The 21,642-nt window shown below is 44.1% G+C and overlaps 1 protein-coding gene across 1 annotated transcript; it reads left to right on the forward strand.

The window, feature by feature from the left end:
* The first annotated feature begins 3,017 nt into the window (after positions 1-3,017).
* Positions 3,018-19,864, forward strand: slc7a5 (solute carrier family 7 member 5). Its single transcript, XM_031564579.2, has 10 exons — positions 3,018-3,869; positions 8,046-8,171; positions 13,232-13,337; positions 14,245-14,289; positions 14,513-14,636; positions 14,897-15,000; positions 15,085-15,181; positions 15,586-15,735; positions 16,878-17,055; positions 17,359-19,864. Exons 1-10 carry the CDS (start codon positions 3,293-3,295, stop codon positions 17,412-17,414), a joined length of 1,563 nt encoding a protein of 520 aa, XP_031420439.1. The 5' UTR covers positions 3,018-3,292; the 3' UTR covers positions 17,415-19,864.
* The last annotated feature ends 1,778 nt before the right edge of the window (positions 19,865-21,642 follow it).

Below are 21,642 nucleotides of genomic sequence, written 5' to 3' on the forward strand. Positions count from 1 at the left end.
AAACACTCTCCTGTCTGAGTGGGGACAAATTGGTTTGAAAGTCTCACAACTGTTATGAACACACACACACACACACACACACACACACACACTCGCACACACACACACACACACACACACACACACACACACACACACACACACACACACACACACACACACACACACACACACACACACACACACACACACACACACACACACATCACCTATTAGACCAGACACACATGTACACACCCTTGTCCTCAACAACAAAAACACCTCTAAAATTGCTTTTAACAGACACACCAGAACATGGTGCCACATGCTGCCATAGTAATTGCTGTGTGTTTATTGTACCTCTGCAATAACTCAGGAAGTTTGTTTTTCCCCAATTAGTTGTAAATAATAAATAATAAATAAATAATAAATAAATAAATGTTTAACTTCAGAACTATGAAAAAGTTCTGATCAAGTTTTTGCTCCTCCAATTTCTGAGTTATTACATCACTTATCTTGATATAAGTATATATATTATAAGAATAAACTGCAATTTTGTAAACAGTGGCTCTGTGGCATTCGTCTTTGGCACATATCTCATCCGACAAGAAAGAGGACTGTAGTGAAAATAAATGATGTAGATTACTTTTAGGTTATTTTTGTTGTACATTATACTCTAGACTAGCCTAGAATATCAGCATGACAGACAGTGTGGTCTTTCATGCTCAACTGGTAACAGTGGAAATGCATCAGTGACACTCCCACTGATTGTTTGAAGTGTCAATCAAGTTACAACCCCACCGACCCACACATACTGCTGCTTATGTATGACATTTAGAGGTATCCAGTTTACAGTTATTAGTTAGCTGCAGTGCACATCAGAAAATAAGCCTGCTCCTGTAAAAAGAAGGTGGTTTTAGTCAGTATAGCTCAGCCTATGTGAGACCCTTCAATGATAATCCCAGTCAAACTTGAAGGGGACAAGTCTACAAAGTGTCACTTTCAGTTTGCCTTAAGCACAATAGCTGCTCACTCAGACTGCTGGGCCTCCATATCTGCAGCATATCTGCCAAGTTCAGGATGCTGGGGAAAAAACTGACCAGGGGACCAGCTGTTGCAATCATTTCAGGAAGGAGGCAACACGCTTTCAGAATGCATATGCCATTGAGCAATAGGTGGCCATTGACACCGGTGGTAACCTGAACGGTGGTTTAGTCTGACTAATCTTGAGAGCAGACTGTAAGACTCAAATGATGTAAACACACAGAAGAGAGAGGAGGAAATTGCTGGTGACCAAGCTTAGAATGGAATTACTAATAATCTCTCATAGGGTTTTCCCTTGGCAGTTAATTAAATTAACTGTATTGCATTACATCACCACGCTCTTCATCATTAAATCTGCAAGGGCAGTGAGTAAAACATTTTGAGAAATATTTTGGTGGGTGTGATTGATGGAGTTGTTATATCCTAATCAGTGGTGTGGTGGTAAAAAAGTGGATAAAATATCTAACCTCCATTTAAGCCAAATCTTGTAATCTGTTATTATCTGATAATAATAATGATAATAATAATTATACTACTACTACTACCACTACTACTGCTACTACTATTTATAATAATAATAATAATAATAATAACAATAATGATAATAATAATAGGCTATTATTAGTTTTAGTAATAGTAGTAGTAGTAGTTTGGGCTTAGATGTTCTGGCTAAGTAGGCCTAACCAATCAGTCAACAGTGAATATTCCAATGTATGTTCAAGTCAGTAATAATAGTAAGATGATGAAGACAAATAAAGCCAGTGTGGTGTATAATTTATTATTATTAATAATAATAATAATAATAATAATAATACAGGTTTGGGGAAGCAATAGATCTTAGGCCTGGAAGTTAGAGCCTGTACCACTGTATTACCCACAGGGCAGAAGTTTGAACAGTTAATGGCAAAGGTGGATAGGAACGCGGCTGGTGTGGGACTGTGCTTGTCCATACAATGCAGGTTACATTGGTGCTGTGACCAGGATGGGAGTGAGGTTCAGGGGGGTGTAATAGTAGCCAGAAACCTCACTCCCTGACACCTTAAGTTAACTTCTTAAGTTGCATAATGACAAGTGAGTACACAGTTAATTTAGAAAACATTGGACCAGCCTTTAACCAATCAACATTGACCATTATGGGATTGTTATACTTCCTACTTTGCCACTAACAGTGCAAGCTGATATGTCAGCCTTTCCCCAAACCTCGTCAATGGTAAATAACCTATGTCTTTGCCCTTCATGAATATATTTACACATTTGTCTTGCTCCAGTTTCAGTTTAGTCTTTATTTAGTTTTAGTGTTAGTTTCTCAGGGATTATGAAGAAAACCTTGATTTCTAGAAACTGAAAAAGTCCTAAGCCCTTTACAATAGGCCAGTCTCAAGAAGTCAAACAGAGCTAGGCAAAAAATACCTGCTATTCCATTTTGTTTTAGTTTGTGTGGCATTGTTCATTGAAGTTCAATCATTGTAGTTCTGATTTTAGTTTTTGAAAGCTTTTTATTTTAATTTCAGTTTAAATTGTTTTTTTCACTGCTAGTTTTTGCAGTAACTGTTTGTATCGCTTTGTCTAGCTCTGGCTCTGCTGCCACTTTCAACATAATTTTTTTTTATTGTTGTAACTAGATTTCAAACAACCGCTTAACTTCAGTGTCATCACACTTAGCTTCCCCACTGGTCGCTGATTGGCTTCAAAAAACATGGCAATATTATATGCAATTCATTACATTTTCATTCTTATTGTTAATCAAAATAATCCAGACTGAATTAAGATTACCACTTTGCATGTTAAATTACCAATTGCAAAATGCATTTTCACATCGCATGAAAACAATTGCACACTGAATTGCTAATTGCAAAATACATCGCCATTTCAATAGTGGCCAAAAAACTTCCGTACGTCTGCAAACTGACTGACCCCTTCCAACAAAGGATCCGAGTTGTACTGTACACGTTTCACGGGGAGTGAACGCAAACTACCAGACGAGGGCAGTGCGTGCCTCTGTACGCCACAGTATCTTGTTTGTGGGGTAACGGAAGCCCGTGACGCATTTGAGGAAAACGCTTAAGCCATGATGCTACGCGTGAGCTCTTTAGAACAGAGAGGAATTGAGCTTTCTGACTCAGTTCTGACCAGGCTGCGGTCGTGAATCGTGTAGTGCTGGTGAAAAGCAGCTCAAAGGACCCTCCAACGAGACCGAAGCGGAGAAAGCGGCCATCATTGCGAAGCGGTAGAAGACACCCACATAGGCTTGTGTTGACAGGAAGACACGATGTCAGGTTTAAAAAAGAGAAACTCAAATTCCTCTACAAACCGAGATGAAGAGGACAAGCAGGTGACGGAAAGGATGCTCGGAGAGAATGGAAACTCCAAACGAACTGCTGACGGCTCTCTCGGGGGCACAGACAAAGATGTGAGCAATGTTGTCGGAGAAGAAACTGTTGCTTTACAAAGAACAATAACTCTGGTCAATGGCATTGCTATCATTGTGGGCACCATCATTGGGTCAGGCATATTTGTCACACCGACCGGAGTGATCAAAGAAGCTGGCTCCATCGGGGCATCCCTCATCGTGTGGGCAGTGTGCGGGGTGTTCTCCACCATAGGTGCACTTTGCTACGCTGAACTTGGCACCACAATCTCCAAATCGGGCGGAGACTATGCTTATATTCTCGAGGTTTATGGGTCTCTCCCTGCTTTCCTTAAATTATGGATCGAGTTGCTGATTATTCGCCCATCCTCGCAGTACATTGTGGCATACGTGTTCGCCACTTACCTCCTGAAGCCCATCTTCCCTGACTGTCCTGTACCGGAGCAGGGGGCGAAGATAGTTGCCTGTTTGTGCATTTGTAAGTATACATATGTGGTTTAATCAGTCTACCATCATTTGTTTATTTTGTTACATTGTCATGTTGTTGAAGTTTATTGTTAAACGTAAAGGCAATCTCACGTGTTAGCCTAACCGTTGCTTCCGTGTCCACTCTGATGGAGAACGCGCATGTTGGCAAGTGAGTGTGTAAATTTAACATTACCAATCATACAATCGTTTGAGAAGGAAATTATCAGTTGCCTAGTTGCTAAACTTGGACACCGACAAAATGAGTGGTCCTTGCTGCCGATGGGACAGAGGGGAGCCAGAATCAAACAGAACCTCCTTTTCACATCGGCGAGGCACGAGTGTTGAAACGCTGCATGTGATTTCATCATCTCGAGGCATCATCCGGCACAACCGGTCTTAACGACGCTGGTGATTAGTCAAGCTCTGTGCTACTGTAAAAAAAGAAAATGAGCGCCGCATCCTATCTGGAATGCAATTTGGCTCCGTACAGTCCTGTCACATTTTGGAGTCATTCATTTAGCATACCATTGAGGTTAGGCTTCTGTTGACAAGGCTACGCTAAAACATATGGATTACTTGTGAGCACACGGGTGTTGCCCACAGACCTTTGTAGCTACTGAATTTCAGAAGTTGCCTAAAATGTTCGCAAGGGCACCGCGCCATTCTGCATACATGAATAAACGAGTGGTAATTAGGCCTGAAATTGTCAGTGGACGATGGACCTAATGTGCTGATTTGTTCAGCTACGGTTCTCTACCAGTGACTATCTCAAAAGTACTACTCTACCTTCTATGTATCTTGTGAAGAAGACATGTAGGCCACTCGCGCGTAGGACTAACGCGACCAGGATTAACGGGTTTACTCTGAGCGCATTTGGTCAATTAGTCAACCAATCAACAGTTCGGCCACAAAACCAGGACATAGCTGAGCTACCTTTGTCATTCCTTGTAACCCCACAAGCATACATGAGAATGCAAGACATGTTTGTGTGTGTGTGTGTGTGAGAGACAGAAAGAGGGAGAGAGAGACACACAGAAGAGAGAGAAGTGTGTGTGAATGAATGAAGTGAGCATATTTGAATGTTTTAGTGTGTGTGTGTGTGTGTTTTTGGAGTAGTGGGGTTGGTGTAATGCTGTACTGAGACTGAGCGTCTTTGAGTCTTTGATTAATCTCCCAAAAAGAACCACATGACCATTGGAGAAAGAGAGAGGCAAAAGTTGAGAGGGAGAGCGACTAAGGCAGAGTGGGCATGCCATAGTGTGCTTAGGGTCAGTGTGTATGTGTGTGCTGCCCTGGGGTATAACAGTCGCATGCTGGGAAGAGTCATGCGGTGGCTATTCTAGCTTTTCTGGGTAGCGTGGCCAACTCTCAGTTCTCAGGTCAGACCGGGGCTTCGCCATCTGCTATAAAGGAACAAGCCACTCTGTCTCATCAGGGAGGGGCAGTATTTGTGTTGGCCTAGCCTTAGGCCTGCCCTTGGGGGGATGTAGGCCTCTGCCCAGGTTACTGTTAAGGGCTGTGAGAGGGTGTTTGCGGCACAGGGTGCCATAAAGACATTGAGATGAGCTGAGAGTCCATGGGATCGCTGCAGCTGGTTTGAGTTCACTGAGCGCGCTGCAGGGCCCCGTGTGGAGGTAGACTCTTAAGTTGAGTGAGCACGTCTGGGGATGTCCAGGAACACATCCTCCTTCAGGAGGAGTGTTTGTGTGCAGGTGGTTTGGAGTTGTTGTTTGGATGCTGTTGGCTCTTTGCAGATGGGGGAGGTTTACTGTAGATGGCCTGGACTCATTGTGGATGCTGTTAGATTTAGGGTGGGATGGGTCCGTAAGAGCTGCTGAGTTTATGCATGCAGCAGTGATTACATGTGTCCTCCAGGTTGCTGTTGTGTGTATGAGGCTTGGGACTGGGGAGGGAAACTAAGGTGCTGTTATTTGGTATAAGGGTTGTGGGCACTCCCGGTACATTGTTGGACTTCTTGCATTGTGTGTGTGTCTGTGTGTGAAGAGGACAGTCTTGTGGGTACCTCTGTTCATATCCAGCTCTTTTGTTCCAGTGACCCATTTTCCCCCTCAGAGCCCCGCAGCAATGCTGTGGGAGGGGTCTTATTGGGGTGGGTACGCACATGAGGGCCTCCCCAATCCCACGCACTCACTCTCCCCCGAGGCAGACCCCCTGACTCGGTGAGCGGGTTTATATAAGAGACAGGAGGGCTTGCAGACATTCTAATCCCCATCAACCTCTACTGGGTTTGTGTGTGTGTGTCTGTGTGTGTGTGTGTGTGTGTGTTTGTGTCTGTGTGTGTATGTGTGTGTGTGTGTGTGTGTGTGTGAGAGAGAGAGAGAGAGAGAGAGAAAATGTGTGTGTGTGTGTCTGTCTGTCTGAAAGAGTGAGCGGGTCTAGCTTGTTGTCTGCTTGTATTAGAGTGTGAGTATGTGAATGTGTCTATTTGAGAGTGTATGAATTGTGTATATTAGTCTGTGTGTGTGTGTGTGTGTGTGTGTGTGTGTGTGTGTGTGTGTGTGTGAGAGAGAGAGAGAGAGAGAAAGAGAGAGAGGGAGAATGTGGGTGTCTGCACTTCACCCCTATTCTACACAGACTGGCCATTGTTGTGTGTGTGATTCGTGGCCGAGTTAGTCTGTTGGAGCGTGAGGCAGATTGAGGGTTTGGCTGCTTTGAAGTGTTGCTCAGCAAATCACTGAGACACACACACACACAGTGTGTGTAGGTGATTTAGTGTGCCTGTGTGTAGATTGAATGGCTACTTTAAATTCCAGCATAAAGTGCGTTCGGGGTAAGATAGACTTGGATAAAACTGTCCAACTGTCTTCCCTTTATTTGGTTTGATATTCAAATATACGTATTTGATAATCCCCCTCCTGCCCACCTGCAGAGGTCACTTGTGTAAAGTTGTTTTTGTCATGATGGAGGGGCATTTAAAGCTGTACTCCTCTACTCTCTCACATATGTTGGCTGTCTATAGATTGTTCTTTAGTGGAATCGTGAAAAAAACAACTTGATGCAGACTTGATGCACACCAAATGAAAAGTCATCCAACTTAAAAGTCCCCTTAGCACAAATCAAAGCAATGCCCCAGGCCAACATAACTACAATTTCAAACAGTACAGTCCAGTGCCAAACTAATATACTACTGTGAACACCACAGCAAACTCCCCCCGCGAAGCAACACAGTGAGCTCCAGGCACCAGCCACCAGGCACCATGGCTGAGAGCAGGGGCCAAGAAGAACCAAGTGCTGGTGATGAAGTGCTTAAGACTGGAATGTTGGAATGCCATAGAATTACAAAGGAAATTCCCTGGAAACCTGAATGTGAGGTGGTTTCAGAGCAGAGCTTTAAAACTCACACAGACACACACACCCATACATACATACGCACACACGCACACACGCACGCACCCATACACAGTTGATTTCCATACACACAGAAGCATACATTTTCTCTCACGAATACACTAAGAATTTTGTGTAAATCCACACACATCCACACACTACATTAGCTGTAAGTGTACCCTAAGGCAGGCTATGGTGGGACACTGTGGACAGGGTGGTACTGGCAGCTGGCACATCTGGAAGAAGTGATGTAGAGCTTTGAAGAATGCCCGTGCTGATGCTCCACCCCTGTGGCAGGATGGGCGCAACTAGGCAGTTAACCAGAGGAGCATATGGAGAAGAATTATGTGGGTCCACTTGGTGACCACTAGGTGAAGACGAGAAAACATCAGTGCTTCTGTGGTGCAAATCTCCATTGCATGACCTCCATTCCATGACACCACATTTGGATGTGGTTATGACAATACATATCATTGCAGTCATGGCTTTCAGCCCTGTGGTAAGCATTCTATGCTCACGCTTCCAAGAGCGGATGGGTTGGCGTGTGACTGCAAAAATACCAAATTGAAATATCTGTTTGTGCTCCTTCAAGCTCAAGCCCAAGCTCAAAGTCAGTTCAAAGGAAAAGAAACAACACTCTCTTTGGGTTGACGGCTTGAATGAGCTGTTAGTTATTATCGTGAGATATAGGGAGATAACTACTGCATAGCTTTAAGTCATGCGCATCAAAATATTACAATTGTGAAAAAAAAGAAACAAGACTGATTTACAGTGAAGGTACGCTTTTTAATGCTTCATCTCTCTCTTTCTCTCTCTCTTCTCTTTTTCTCCCTCACAGTGTTGTTAACAGCCATTAACTGCTACAGTGTGAAGGCTGCCACGCGGGTACAGGATGTATTTGCTGCTGCAAAGCTCCTCGCTCTTGGACTCATCATCATCATTGGTTTTGTGCAGATTGGCAAAGGTATGACACACACACACACACACGCACACACACACACACACAAACACACACACACACACACACCACACACACACACACACACACACAAACACACACACACACACACACACACACACACACACACAAACACACACACACACACACACACACACACACACACACACACACACACACACACACGCACTTATTAATACACTTCTATCTATACACACAGCCAACAGCTGCAACTGCTTTGATAGTAGCATGCTACCTATGACAAAGAAAATGCATTTATTTCAATGAGGAATGTCTCAATGGCCAGGTGTGTGGGCTTTGATATACCTTATGTTGGTGTGGGTTTGTGTGTATGTGTGTGTGTGTGTGATTGTGTGTTTTCTTGACTGATAATCTCCACAGGCCTCTTGTTGTTTTGGAATAAAGCTGAGTCGTTCCAATCAGTAATGTCACCAAAAGCCTCCTTTTGTTTCCAGCTCATTGGAGAGCAATAAAACGAAGCGCTCACACACACACACACACACAAAGACACACACACACACACACACACACACACACACACTCACACACAGACCAGCCAGAAGTCCAGACTGCGGAAAACACTGCGCCATTGTTGGGTTCTTGTAAAGGGGTTCTGCGAGCCAGTTTTTAACCAACTCAGAGTTCAGACGGACACTGCATGTTCCAGTTTTATAGAAAAGCAGACCACTGATTACCGCTCCTGATTAGGAAAATATGTGTGTGTGTGTGCGTATGTGAGAGAGGGAGAGAGACAGAAAGAGTATTTTAGTGCACAACTAAGAATGAGACATGATCATGTTTCATGTGATCATGTTTTTTACAGGTGTGTGTGTGTGTGTGTGTGTGTTGGAGGGGGGCTTTTAAATAAACGTATAAATCTGTGTGTGTGTTTGGGGGGGGGGGGGGGGGGGCTTTCAAATGCTTACTTGCTTGCAGGTAGATGTGAGTCTGCTTGGGTAACAGTGTGTGTGTGTGTGTGTCTAAATTGTGTGTGTTTTGTCTGTGAAGGCACCCATTATGCAGCATTAATGCTGATGCAGGAACCCTGGCGCTGCCCCTGCCCCTGCTCCTGCCCCTGCCCCTGCCCCTGCCCCTGCCCCTGCCCCTGCCCCTGCCCCTGCCCCTGCCCCTGCCCCTGCCCCTGCCCCTGCTGCCTTGTGAAGCTTACTAATGTGGGCATGGTGCATGTGGGCGAGGGGAGGGGATTGCAGGAGCAGACCCCACCTCCTCAGATCTGCTGATGGCTGAACAGAACTGGGGATTGTCCTGTGTGTGTGCGTGTGTTTGTGTGTGTGTGTGTGTGTGTGTTTGTGTGTGTGTGGGTGCGTTTGAGGTCAGAGAAAATGGAGCAGGACAGGAGCAGAGGGTGAGAACGATATGAAGGGACAGACAGAGGGTAATAGAGTGGGAGCAAAACAAGGGGAGGAGAGAGAGACAGAGAGGTATCTAATTGAGAGGAGGAGAGACTGGGAATGCAAGGGAGGGAGAGGTGGGGAGAGTTGGAGAGGGTGGGAGTCGGGTGAAGGATACATAGCATTGGGTGCCTGGCACGTAGAGTTAGCACAGAATGATCAATAAGACAACAACAACACACACATGCGTGCACACAAACACACATCGAACTCCATTTTGTTCATCATACAGACTGTACAGGAGCAGAGGATTCCATTGTGGAATGGTGTGAGTGTGTGTGTGTGTGTGTGTGTGTGTGTGTGTGTGTGCTTGCATGCATGTGTGCGTGTGTGTGTGCATGTGATGTTAGCGTATGGCCGCAACAGTGAAGTGTGTGAGAAAGAGAAGGAGAGTGAGTGAAAGAGAGATGGTGTGTTAGAGGAAGAGAGCGAGGCGTACAGAGAGAGGGATGGATGAGGAGAGAGAGTGAGTGGAGAGGGAGAGACACTCCCAGGCCTGTTGGGATCAAAGTCTTAAACTCTCAAATTCCGCCTTTCTGTGCACAATGGCTGGACGAGGCCCATCCAGATCGCATTAGGAACGCTGAGGCCCGTCCAGGCGCATAACAAACACTGCTGAGCGGGGAAGGCTTTGTCTCTCTAGGAGTTATAAGTTATGGGAATAATGGCCAAGTATTCACCTAATCGTCTTACAAAACACCAAAGACACACACACACACACACACACACACACACACACACACACATACATACAAACATACAAACAAAACACTTGCACAGCATGAGAACCATCTGCAAGTAAAACACAGATGCCACCTCTTGCAAATCTTGTTCTAGAAATGTAAACACATAAGCTAATGATACAATACTGTTATTGCAGTGCACACGCCCTTCAACACACACAGAACTAAATAGAGACTGACTCTCAAATTACTCTCAAAAATTGGATATCTTTCTATGTTGTCCCGCTCATCCTTCAGTCTCCCTACCTCCCTGCACCCCCTTGTCTGTGTACATTATGATCACTGTTTGCCCCCCGTATATGTATCTGACCCACTCTGTTGTCACCTGTAACTTCTCTGTCTACTCCAGCTGAATTTGGTTTGATCTGATCTGAGCTTCTTTTTGTCTTCACTTAGTACCGTTTGCATGCAGTTTGTACAGGAGCTGGGCGTGTGTGTGTGTGTGTGTGTGTGTGTGTGTGTGTGTGTGTGTGTGTGTGTGTGTGTGTGTGTGTGTGTGTGTGTGTGTGTGTGTGTGTGTGTGTGTGTGTGTGTTTGTTTGTTTAATGTCTTCCTGCCCCAGTGGGCTTGTGGGATATCCCTATGTCTCCTGTGTGTCCAGTCACCCCTGTAGCTTACCACCCTGTGCCAAGATAAGCGCCAACCACTACCCTGCTGGACAACTCACCTCCCTTCTCTCTCCTTCTCTCTCTCCCTCTCTCTCTTCTCTCTCTCCTTTATATTGTATTTTGTCTCTGTGGTGAGATATATTATAGCTGAGGATACGTTTGTCAGTTATGACTGTTGGAGAGTTGTGTAATCTTTTCTTTGTGCATGGCACCATAGGGTGTGTCTGCTGATAAGCCAGTGAAAGAGAGGGAGAGGGGGAGAAAGTGAAAAAGAGGAAGGAGCTAAAGGGAGATAGAAAGGTGAACAGGAAATTGGAGAGTGTGTTATGAGTGAGACCGGTAGAAAGGCATAGCAACAGAACAAGAGGAGAGAAAGAAAGAGAAGAGAGTCAGTTAGAGAGAGTGGAGAGAGAGCAAGAGAGCGACAGAACAAGAGGAGAGAAAGAAAGAGAAGAGAGTCAGTTAGAGAGAGTGGAGAGAGAGCAAGAGAGCAACAGGGTGTGGGACCCAAATGTAAGTAGTCCGATTGGTCCTTTTCCTGTTTAGTTTGAATGCACATGCAACGTGGGCGAAACCAGGCTATGATGGCACCTGCAAATGAGGGGAAAGTGTGGGAGTACTGAGTGACATGCAAACGGTGAAGCAAGCCAGAGAGCCATGTTTGTGAATGAGCAAAGCTCCTCCCATACTCATGTTGAATCTGACGGTACATTGAATGTATCTTTACCAAGCTTTATGTTCTACACCAGTATATATTCTACCCCCCCCCCCCCCACACACACACACACACACACACAACCATTGTCTGGGAGCAACAGACCGTGGCGTGATGCCAGCAGTAGGTTAATCTCTAATTTCCCCATGGGAGCAGGCCAAGACTGGACAGACACATGACCACACACAGTCACTCTGTAGTTTACAAAGGTAGTTCTAGCATAGTAGTACAAAACCTAAATAAATGTCACCAGCGCAATGCCCCCAACACACACACACACACACGTGCCATGACTCCTTATTAACTGGAGTTAGATACAACACTGTAGTATGTCGGTTAGTTCAGTGTACAGTCTACAGTCAGTAGTGCTATTATTGAAGTTAGACATTAGAAAACCAAAGCTACATGCCAGACCAAACCGACACACCTCAGTCATGTGTGCTATGAAGTGTCGTAGTCAGACATTAGACATCTGAGCACTGAAAGATTTTGTGTGATCATGTAGAATGTGTTGTCCGATGGCGCTTGTGTAGCGGCCGTGGAGATCTCGTGCAGGAGATAGTTTGTATACTATAGCCTACATGGAGAATACCAAAACAAATTCCTAGTATCTGTATACATGGCGAAATAAAGTTGAATTGAATTGAAAGTGTCGATTTAGGTTTAGGTCTAAGTTTAGGTCTAGGTCTAGGTCTAGGTTTAGGTTTAGGTTTAGGTCTTGGTCTTGGTCTTGGTCTTGGTCTAAGTCTAATAGCACCTGACAGGAATGACCTCCTGTATCGTCCCTTTACACACCAGGGTGGAATAAGTATGTTGCTAAAGATGCTCTTTAGCTTGGCTAGCATGTTGTGTAGCTGTAGGGAATGGCAGGCCTATATGTTGACAAATAAACAATATAGGATTGTTTTAGTCTCAGTGCCATTGCCTTGTCATCATTTTGTGTAGTTGTATGAGTCAAACAGCCTGCCCTAGGTTCCCCTTGTCTGCACCGGCTGGCTCTCTTCTGGAGGCCAGGAATCTCTCTCATCCCACTCCAAACATCCATAGCCTTATTCCTCTGTGTGATGTCAAGTATAGGTATCTGTAAACCCCTGTATGTGTGTGTGTGTGTGTGTGTGTGTGTGTGTGTGTGTGTGTGTACGTTGATGTGCAGGGATGCAGTGTGTAATGTGATACCGTCATCCTTAATTTACAACCTTTCCTGGCTGCCTCTTCAGTCTCAGCTGTGCTGCTAAACACACACACACACACACACACACACACACACACACACACACAAATACAAACACACCTCACTCGCACATGTGACAAAAAAATGTATTCTCTCTCTTTTCCCTGTCTAGACTATTTCTTTGTGTCTTTCTGTAGTCATATTTCTCTCTCTCTCTCTCTTTCTCTCGCTTTGTCTCTATTTCTTCGTTCTGTCAGTTCTTGATGGCTTTCTTATTTTATGCTTGCACTGAAGTACTACACTGATCTCTGTTTTAAGCTGCAGACTCCATATGGGTGTGTTCTCCGAACCAGTTGACTCAAGTTGTGTGTGTCTGATAAACCTGCTGTTGTATAGGTGATGTGACGAGACTGCTTCCGGAGAACTCGTTCCAGGGGACAAACATGGATGTGGGGAAAATGGGCCTGGCACTCTACAGCGGACTCTTTGCCTACGGGGGCTGGTGAGACACACACACACACACACACACACACACGGACACATAATAAAATACAGGCACACACACACACACACGGACACTTAATAAAATACAGGTATACACACACACACACATACACACACACACATACACATATTTTGTCACATGGGGCTGGTACTTGGGGTGGAGCTTCGAGTAGTTTGCAACAACAACAAATTATTATTATTATTATTACTATTATTATTATTACAAGCACAGGATCTTCTCACAAGCACACAGGTACACACATTATACTGAAGGTGAACAGGGGGCATGGGTATCTCTGTCCTCATTAGCAGTGGGGTCTTAAAGTGATTGGCAAAGCTACTTATCACAGCAATCACATCAACTACCAGTCATGGTCAAATAATCTAATTGTTTAGAAATCCCTCTCTGTTTAATCTGTCAGACTCCATCTGGAGTATTTGTCACCTTTTAAGCCTCTCTGGTTTGCCATCTCTCTCTCCCCCTGTCTCTCTCCCTTTCTCTCTCCCTTTCTCTCTCTCTCTCTCTCTCTCTCTCTCTCTCTCTCTCTTTCTGTCATTCTCTGTCTCTCACGCTCATTGTTGTCAAATATTCTTGTGACTATGAATATTTGAATATTATCAAAGCTGCTCAAAGAGCGAGAGGTATCGGTTGGTGTTGGGGGTGGTATTATTGTCATGCCCAGACCTGTGTTTGCTGTGCTCAGACTAGACAGCTCTTCACCTCAGAGGAGGACTATGACAGCACATGGCGGGTTTCACCAACAAGAATTGACAGGAATTGGGGAGTAAAGGTTAAAAACCAGACTGGGAAAAACCTAAAAATCTAACCCCAGCTTGTGGAATAGTTTGGTGGTTGTGCTGTGAGGATTTATGTTTGTCTCGCTCTCTCTGTGTTCTCATTTCAGGAACTACCTGAATTTTGTCACTGAGGAAATGATTGAACCATACAAGTGAGTCTGTTTATAACATATTTGTATACTGTGGAAGTTTGTGTTAGGCATGTGTGTATTTTTAGATTATTTATCTCTATCTGTGTATATTCATATATGAAAATATATATGTACAGATAGCTAACAGATATAGAGATATGTTTGTGTGTATACATCATGAATGGATAAATAGTTTGTGTGCAATTGTTTCAATGTTAATGTACTGTATGTGTGTCTGTGACAGGAACCTGCCTCGGGCCATCATTATCTCTCTACCCATTGTGACGGTTGTGTACGTGCTGACCAATCTGGCCTATTTCACCACACTCTCACCTGAGGATATGCTCACCTCTGAGGCTGTGGCAGTGGTGAGACACACACACACACACACACACACATTTACATACACATACACACACACACACACACACACAAAATACCCATTGGATCATCATAACTGTGTTTGTGCATCTGTATTTCCCTAAATATGAACTGTTGACACAAGCCACCACTTCAGACGATCCTATGTTTAACTGTGCTCATATATTCATGGATGCGAATTATATGTGATTTATGTATTGATAATGTGTGTGTGTGTGTGTGTGTGTGTGTGTGTGTGTGTGTGTAGGACTTTGGGAACTACCACTTGGGACCCATGGCGTGGATCATTCCAGTATTTGTGGGTCTTTCTTGCTTCGGCTCAGTTAACGGGTCTCTCTTTACTTCATCAAGGTAATGGTGTGTGTGTTTGTGTTTACAGGGAGGTTACAATTGCTATGATGACCTTTGCTTAATTCCTGTGTCTCTCATTTTCAGATTGTTTTTTGTCGGTTCTCGTGAGGGTCACCTGCCCAGTCTGCTCTCCATGATCCATCCCAACCTGCTCACACCAATGCCCTCACTCATTTTCACTGTACGCAACACACACACGCATGCACGCACGAATGTGATCACACACACACACACACACACACACACACACAGTATCGTTTTGATAGAACCATACATACAGAGAATGGCCATTTTACATACATTCTTAACAGCATCCTGAAAACACACACACACACACACACACACACACACACACACACACACACACACACACACACACACACACACACACACACACACACACCACACACACACACACACACACACACACACACACACACACACACACACAAACAAATAAACAAGCAAACCTATTCACATTACTCATATGTAAACATGCCCAGTCCAGACCACCCTACAAACCTGCACATCTGTGGCATAACTAAATCCATCAGTTTCATGCTCTCTCTCTCTCTCTCTCTGCAGTGTCTGATGACATTGCTCTACGCCTTCTCCAACGACATCTTCTCAGTGATCAACTTCTTCAGCTTCTTTAACTGGCTCTGCATAGCTCTGGCCATCATCGGCATGATGTGGCTGCGCTACAAGAAGCCTGAGCTGGAGCGTCCTATCAAGGTGAGGCTTGACCAAACGCCGGCCTCCTGATTGGGCAGTTGGGTGAAAGGCTGGGCTCTGATTAGTTAGACCATTGATTGGTTCACTGAGCTAAAACTTATGCAGTGTAAAGCCCAATTTATGGCCGTCCGTTTATGGAGACACGGAGAGCCCTCTCCGTCGTGGCAAACCCTCTCCGAGCACCTCTCCGTGGCCTGACGTGCACCTCCCAATTTTTGTAACTATCCGTCTCCGTCAATCCGTCAATACATTGCTGTTTACCTTGTGGGTAGTAGTATGCCAACATTAGATAGATGGATCACACACCTCGCAAATCCCCTCAGACGTATTTTTCAGCTACAATAACAGGGTTTTTACATTGCACAGTGTCTATTTCTCTGTAACTTAAAAAAAATCTAAGCAAAAAAAAGTCAAACTAAAAACTTTTATGTACAAATACGACCATCTACAGAGTTTGGTCCCCCGCCATCTTTTTTTAAAAAATTGCTTTGCAACACCCACAACCGTCGGAGAACCATAAATGAAAACGAGTCCGTCGAGGCAACTGCGTGACCACGGAGTAACGGAGTCGTAGAAGTATATTTCGGCCTTAATACACCAATCCAGCAATAAATCTTAGGTTCATGAAGGTTATAATCAGTATGTGTTAAAACTAATTTTAGAGAGCTGATGGTTCAACTGTGTGCTAATTTTGGAGGCTGCCGTTTATTGTGCTGTTGCATTGTATGCCATTGTACTGACACAACTATACATTTTGACAATACAACTATTATACAACTATTATTTTGACCACCCTATTTCAGTCAATGAGGCTAGGCCAAATAACCGAAACACCTTTGTGTTTAATTCACTATAGTTTAACAGCACCACAAACTACATCCTCCAAAATGATTATACAGTTGAATTGCCACCTCTCTTAAACTGTCTCAACAAGTTCAAAATATAAAAAGTCATTAAGGAGGATCTACTGCAGGATTGTTGCACTCGACTGCATTTGTTTTCCCTAGGTGTACCTTATAAACTGGCAACAGAGTATGTATGGACAAGTGAGAACTCTTTCTAACCTCCCCCTCTAACCCCCCCCCCCCACACACACACACACACACACACACACACACACATTCCTTCTTGTGATCTTTCAGGTGAACATGTTGCTGCCCATCTCATTTGTCCTGGCATGTATGTTCCTGATTGTCGTGTCCATCTGGAAAACGCCAGCTGAATGTGCCATTGGCTTTGGCATCATTGCTACTGGTGTGCCAGTCTATTTCATTGGAGTGCACTGGCAGAATAAGCCCAAGTGGCTTTTGCAAGCTATCTGTAAGTCTCTCTCTCTCTCTCTCTGTGTGTGTGTGTGAGTGTGATAGGGCAGGATTTAATACTGCTTACTTAGATTCAAGGTATATATATATATATGTGTGGGTGTGAGTGTGAGTGTGAGTGTGAGCTGATGGTGTACTAACATGAATTTTGTGTATGTTAGAATGTTGATATTTTTGTATACCTAAATTGGTGTGTTAGAAATATTTGATATTTGCAAAGATGTGTGTCAGTAAACGTTGTCTCTCTCTCCCTCTCTGTCTTGCTTCCCCACCCCCCCCCCCCCCCCCCCAACCCCTGTAGTTTCCAGCACAGCGCTGTGTCAGAAGATGATGGAGGTGGTGCCCCAGGAGTCTTGAATATAAAGGGGCCCAGAAAACACAGCCCCCACCCTCTCCCCTGCGCACGCACACACACACACACACACACACACACACACACACACACACACACACACACACACACACACACACACACACACACACACACACACACAGTATCATAAGAGAAGTGTGTGTTGCTGAAAGGTGACTTTTAATCAAGATGGCAGTCATTTCTTGTACCTTTTAAAAAACCACAGCCCCACGGTGTCTTGTAGTTATTTTTAATCGGGAAACGTTTCAGACATTCAGTTTGAGAATTTGGTCGAATTTTGTGTTAGAATGGTGCATGACAGTGTGCACTGCGGTATGTGTGTGTGTGTGTGTGTGTGTGTGTGTGTGTCTGTGTCTGGTGCTGGGCCTAACCCTGTGCCGAGTGTGTGTGTGTGTGTGTGGTGTGTGTGTGTCCATGTTTGTGTAGCCCCTCAGCTGGGCTTCCACATTCCCCTCTGGTCTCTGCTGCTAGGAGACATGCCAGTCTCTGTACATTCTTAACAGCATCCTGAAAACACACACACCACACACACACACACACACACACACACACACACACACACACACACACACACACACACACACACACACACACACACACACACACACACACTATTCTTAGCTATTCAGTTCCCAAGGGAGATGGACCAACATGCTGTACCTTTCTGTGTTCTTATAGGGTCATGTTTATTTTCGTATTTGGAGAAAAAGTACCTTTGGCCATGCAGAAGACATATTTCTGCTGTTATTATTGTTATTGCCGTTGTGTGGAAGTTGGGTTTGTGTATTAGCTATTACTAGCAATCTACTGAGTACAGTACTAACTCACTACAGTAAGAATAGTTATAAACGACTGTACTAGTACAGCACAGTGCTGATTGTTGTTAAGAAGTACAGTGTTGACTCCACTGTCTGTATTGCTATTCAGCTGCACTGAGTAAAAAAATGCTCCTTTAAGTAGAGTACTAACTCAGGCTACTCCACTCAGAACAGTACTAACTGAGGCTACTCAAGAGGTTACAGTACTGACTAGATCCACAGAGTCAAGTACAGTCCCTCTCAGGCCAGTACAGGCCACTGAGAAGAGTATTAAGTCAGGCCCCTACAAGGCGAATACAAAAGTGACACACTCCACTGAGAGAGGCCTAAAGTTCCTCAGAAAGTACAGTAGTGAGTATCTCAATGGGATATATTACCTCTGTGCTCCAGAAAATACAGTACCAAGTCAGGTCACTACACTGTGAGCAGTTCTCACCCCAGTAAAAACCTGACTGACTGGACACCACTGTGTGTCTGCTCCTGCCCAGGAGTCATTACCAAATCCATTGAGAAAAGTACTAGCTCAGCTTGCTCCATTGAGCTCAGTGCAGACCAGGTCCTCTTCACTGATCTGCTTCCCAGAGAGAACAGTACTAGCTTCATCAGTCAGTGGAAGTGCACTTCCCCGTAAAACGGTTTCTGATCCTAGCACTGACATGAAGCTGCGAACGCACACAGAGTCCACACTGGAACAGAAACTGTCACTGTCATTAGCCCATTAGTGATTTGCCAGCGTGTAAACTAGCTGTGTGTGTTTGTGTGTGTGTGTGTGCAGTGCCACACATCCAAGTTACACCTTTATGGTCATGCAGGTGTGCTTAACCCACACAATCCCAGTGCTGTGTGTGTATATGAGAGAGAAAGTGTTTGTTGAAGGAGACCTTCTGTTGGACCAAAATCAGCTGGTGAGAGATGTCTTCCTGTGAAATGGTTGGGTATGTGTTTGTTTACGTTTATAAGTTGGTGGATATGTGTGGACACAGTGCTGTGTGTGCGTGCGTGTGCTGTATGTTTGAGAAGTCTTGAGTGCTGTGTGTGTGTGTGTGTGTGTGTGTAAATGTGTGATTGTTGGGGCTGGGCTGCATAGGAAAGGAGAGGAGAGGAGAGGAGATGATGTTACATTTTTTTGGAGAGTTCCAAGCAGTAGATGCCTTATTTCCTGTCGAGGGAGAAGAGCGAGTTGACGTGTTTATATGTGGAGGAGCTGTAGCGTGTATGTGTGTGTGTTGTTCATTGCAAAAAACCTAGAAGCCGTTACTACGTTAGCTGCTCACCTGTTGAGGTGCAGGCTGCCTACTGCATCCCCTCGCTCTTCAGACAGATCATGAGCATTGCTCTCACATTACTCTGTTTTTTTTTCTTCTGTCTTTTTCTTTTCTTTTCTTTCTGTTTATTTTTTTTACGTAGGCAATGCTCTGATTTCTTTCTTGACTGTTGCTCAGATACTGAGCTTGTAGAGCAGCATTGTGACTAACCATACAAGCCATGCAGTGGCCTATTGAAGTGTTCAGTAGAGGGACTTATTTATTTGTAGAAATCATACTGTAGTGCTCTTATTTGTGTTTTTTATGGGGCATTTGTGAACACTGCTTCAGAAATAAAAGATGTCTCAGTCACTGGCCTCTTGTTCGTCTCTTCGATACTGTTTGTTTTGGAAGTGTTTGTGTTGAGAAAGTGAGTGAGTGACACCAGGAGAGTATGTGTTGGTGTGTTAGTGTGTTGGTAGGAGATGAATAGAATGATGTCTGTCTTCTGGGACGATATTTTTTGGGGTGGTAATGTGTGTGTGTGTGTGTGTGTGTGTGTGGGGGGGGGGGGGTTGACATGATTTGTGACAAATTAAGACTAACCTGTTGTAATCCCTACCTGGCTCTGTATGTCATTCCAACACTCCAGAAAGTGAAATAGGTAAAGAAAATGTGTGCATGTACTCAGCTGTATGTAAAACAAATGCAAAAAGAGGGCAAAACTGCACAGAACGTACACAAATATAGGAGAAAACCGAAGCTTTCAGTTGTGCCCATTTCTACAAATCAAGATGTTTTACCAGTTTCTTGGAATATACTCACTACAAACACTAAACTAAAACTATACTAGATACTACATTTTAAGTGGACATTAAGTGAGCGATTTAAATTAAACTAAGCAAAATATCACTCATTAATGAAAAATGCTGCCATTCTCCTTCAAGTATGAGTTAGACAGATTAAGTATTGAAATTACAGTCCTGTGTAATGTGTGTGTTTGCCCCTCAGGCCTGGGATTCTCACACCTCAGCCACTACCGCAAGAGTGCCTGTGCCTGTCAAACAGGTTGTTGTCTGCGGAATGTTGATGATCCTTCCTATTTTTCATGTCACAGTAGATTAGAAGATAGAAGATGTGGCGGACTACCGGTTTTGGGGGAAACCTTCATATGTGTCATATGAACTACTGTAGATTCATCAGCTAAACCAGCTACTACATTAATTTCTCTTTGTGTGTCTGTGTATGTTTGTGGATTGGTTTGTCTTTTGGTTGTGTGTTGGTGAGATGGGAATCTTTGGTGTGAGGTGTCAGTTTCAGTAGCTAAACTGGTAGAGCAAGGTGCATAGAATACCTACACAGTGGGTATCCTTACCACAGAGCTTCAAAAATTGCAAAAAAAGAAAGAAATGTTTTTGTGCATTCTACAGGTAAGGTGAAAAGTCAGGGAATTTAATGGAAATGTAATATTTGTAAAACAAAAATGTAATTTGTTTTGCTTTATAAGAAATAAGTATTACTACCATCATTATTATTCCTATTATTATTGAAGTTAATAAGAAATGTAAGCTTCTGAGTGTGTATTTGTGTGTTTCATGTGTCTCATGAGTTCATGCGATGTGTAAGTGTGTGCGTATGTTAGTATGTGTGAGTGTGTGTGGTTGTTAGATGTCGTTGTATATCACAATGATTGATTGCAACTGAGCAACTTTACTGTGTAGTTTTGCTTTTCAAAGTATTTACTGTATAGTGTTAATTATAACTGTGTTGTAAATTGTGGTACTATCTCTGGGCTCACCGTTCCTCAGATGGAACCGCCTGCTTGGGTCATTTAGCATTGGGGCAGTGGGGGGACTATTTTTAGAATAATCTCCCCTTCCCCCCACCCCCTCCCAAAAGAAAGGTAATGGAACGTGCAGAGGAGCAGCGCCTGTGATCTCTGGATGCTTCCACACCGGCCTGAGACTAATCACCCGCCATACTTTCTAGTTCCCTCTCGAAATGCAGAGACACCAGCAGAGATATCGCGGCTCCCTGCCACATGTCATTCACAAGCTACAGAGACAGCAAAGGACAGAAGCGCTGGCACCAGACTAAATCCACAGTGTGTGTGTGTGTGTGTGTGTGTGTGTGTGTGTATGGGGGGGGGG

Source organism: Clupea harengus, chromosome 3 (genome assembly GCF_900700415.2).
Source record: "Clupea harengus chromosome 3, Ch_v2.0.2, whole genome shotgun sequence".
NCBI lineage: Eukaryota > Metazoa > Chordata > Actinopteri > Clupeiformes > Clupeidae > Clupea > Clupea harengus.

What these genes read in the sequence shown, in the direction of transcription:
- slc7a5 (XM_031564579.2), top strand. Translation starts at nt 3,293, where the DNA reads ATGTCAGGTTTAAAAAAGAGAAACTCAAATTCCTCTACAAACCGAGAT. An exon ending in TTTTGTGCAGATTGGCAAAG is followed by an intron (nt 8,172 to 13,231) that starts GTATGACACACA and finishes GCTGTTGTATAG; the next exon opens with GTGATGTGACGAGACTGCTT. An exon ending in TCTCTCTTTACTTCATCAAG is followed by an intron (nt 15,001 to 15,084) that starts GTAATGGTGTGT and finishes TCTCATTTTCAG; the next exon opens with ATTGTTTTTTGTCGGTTCTC.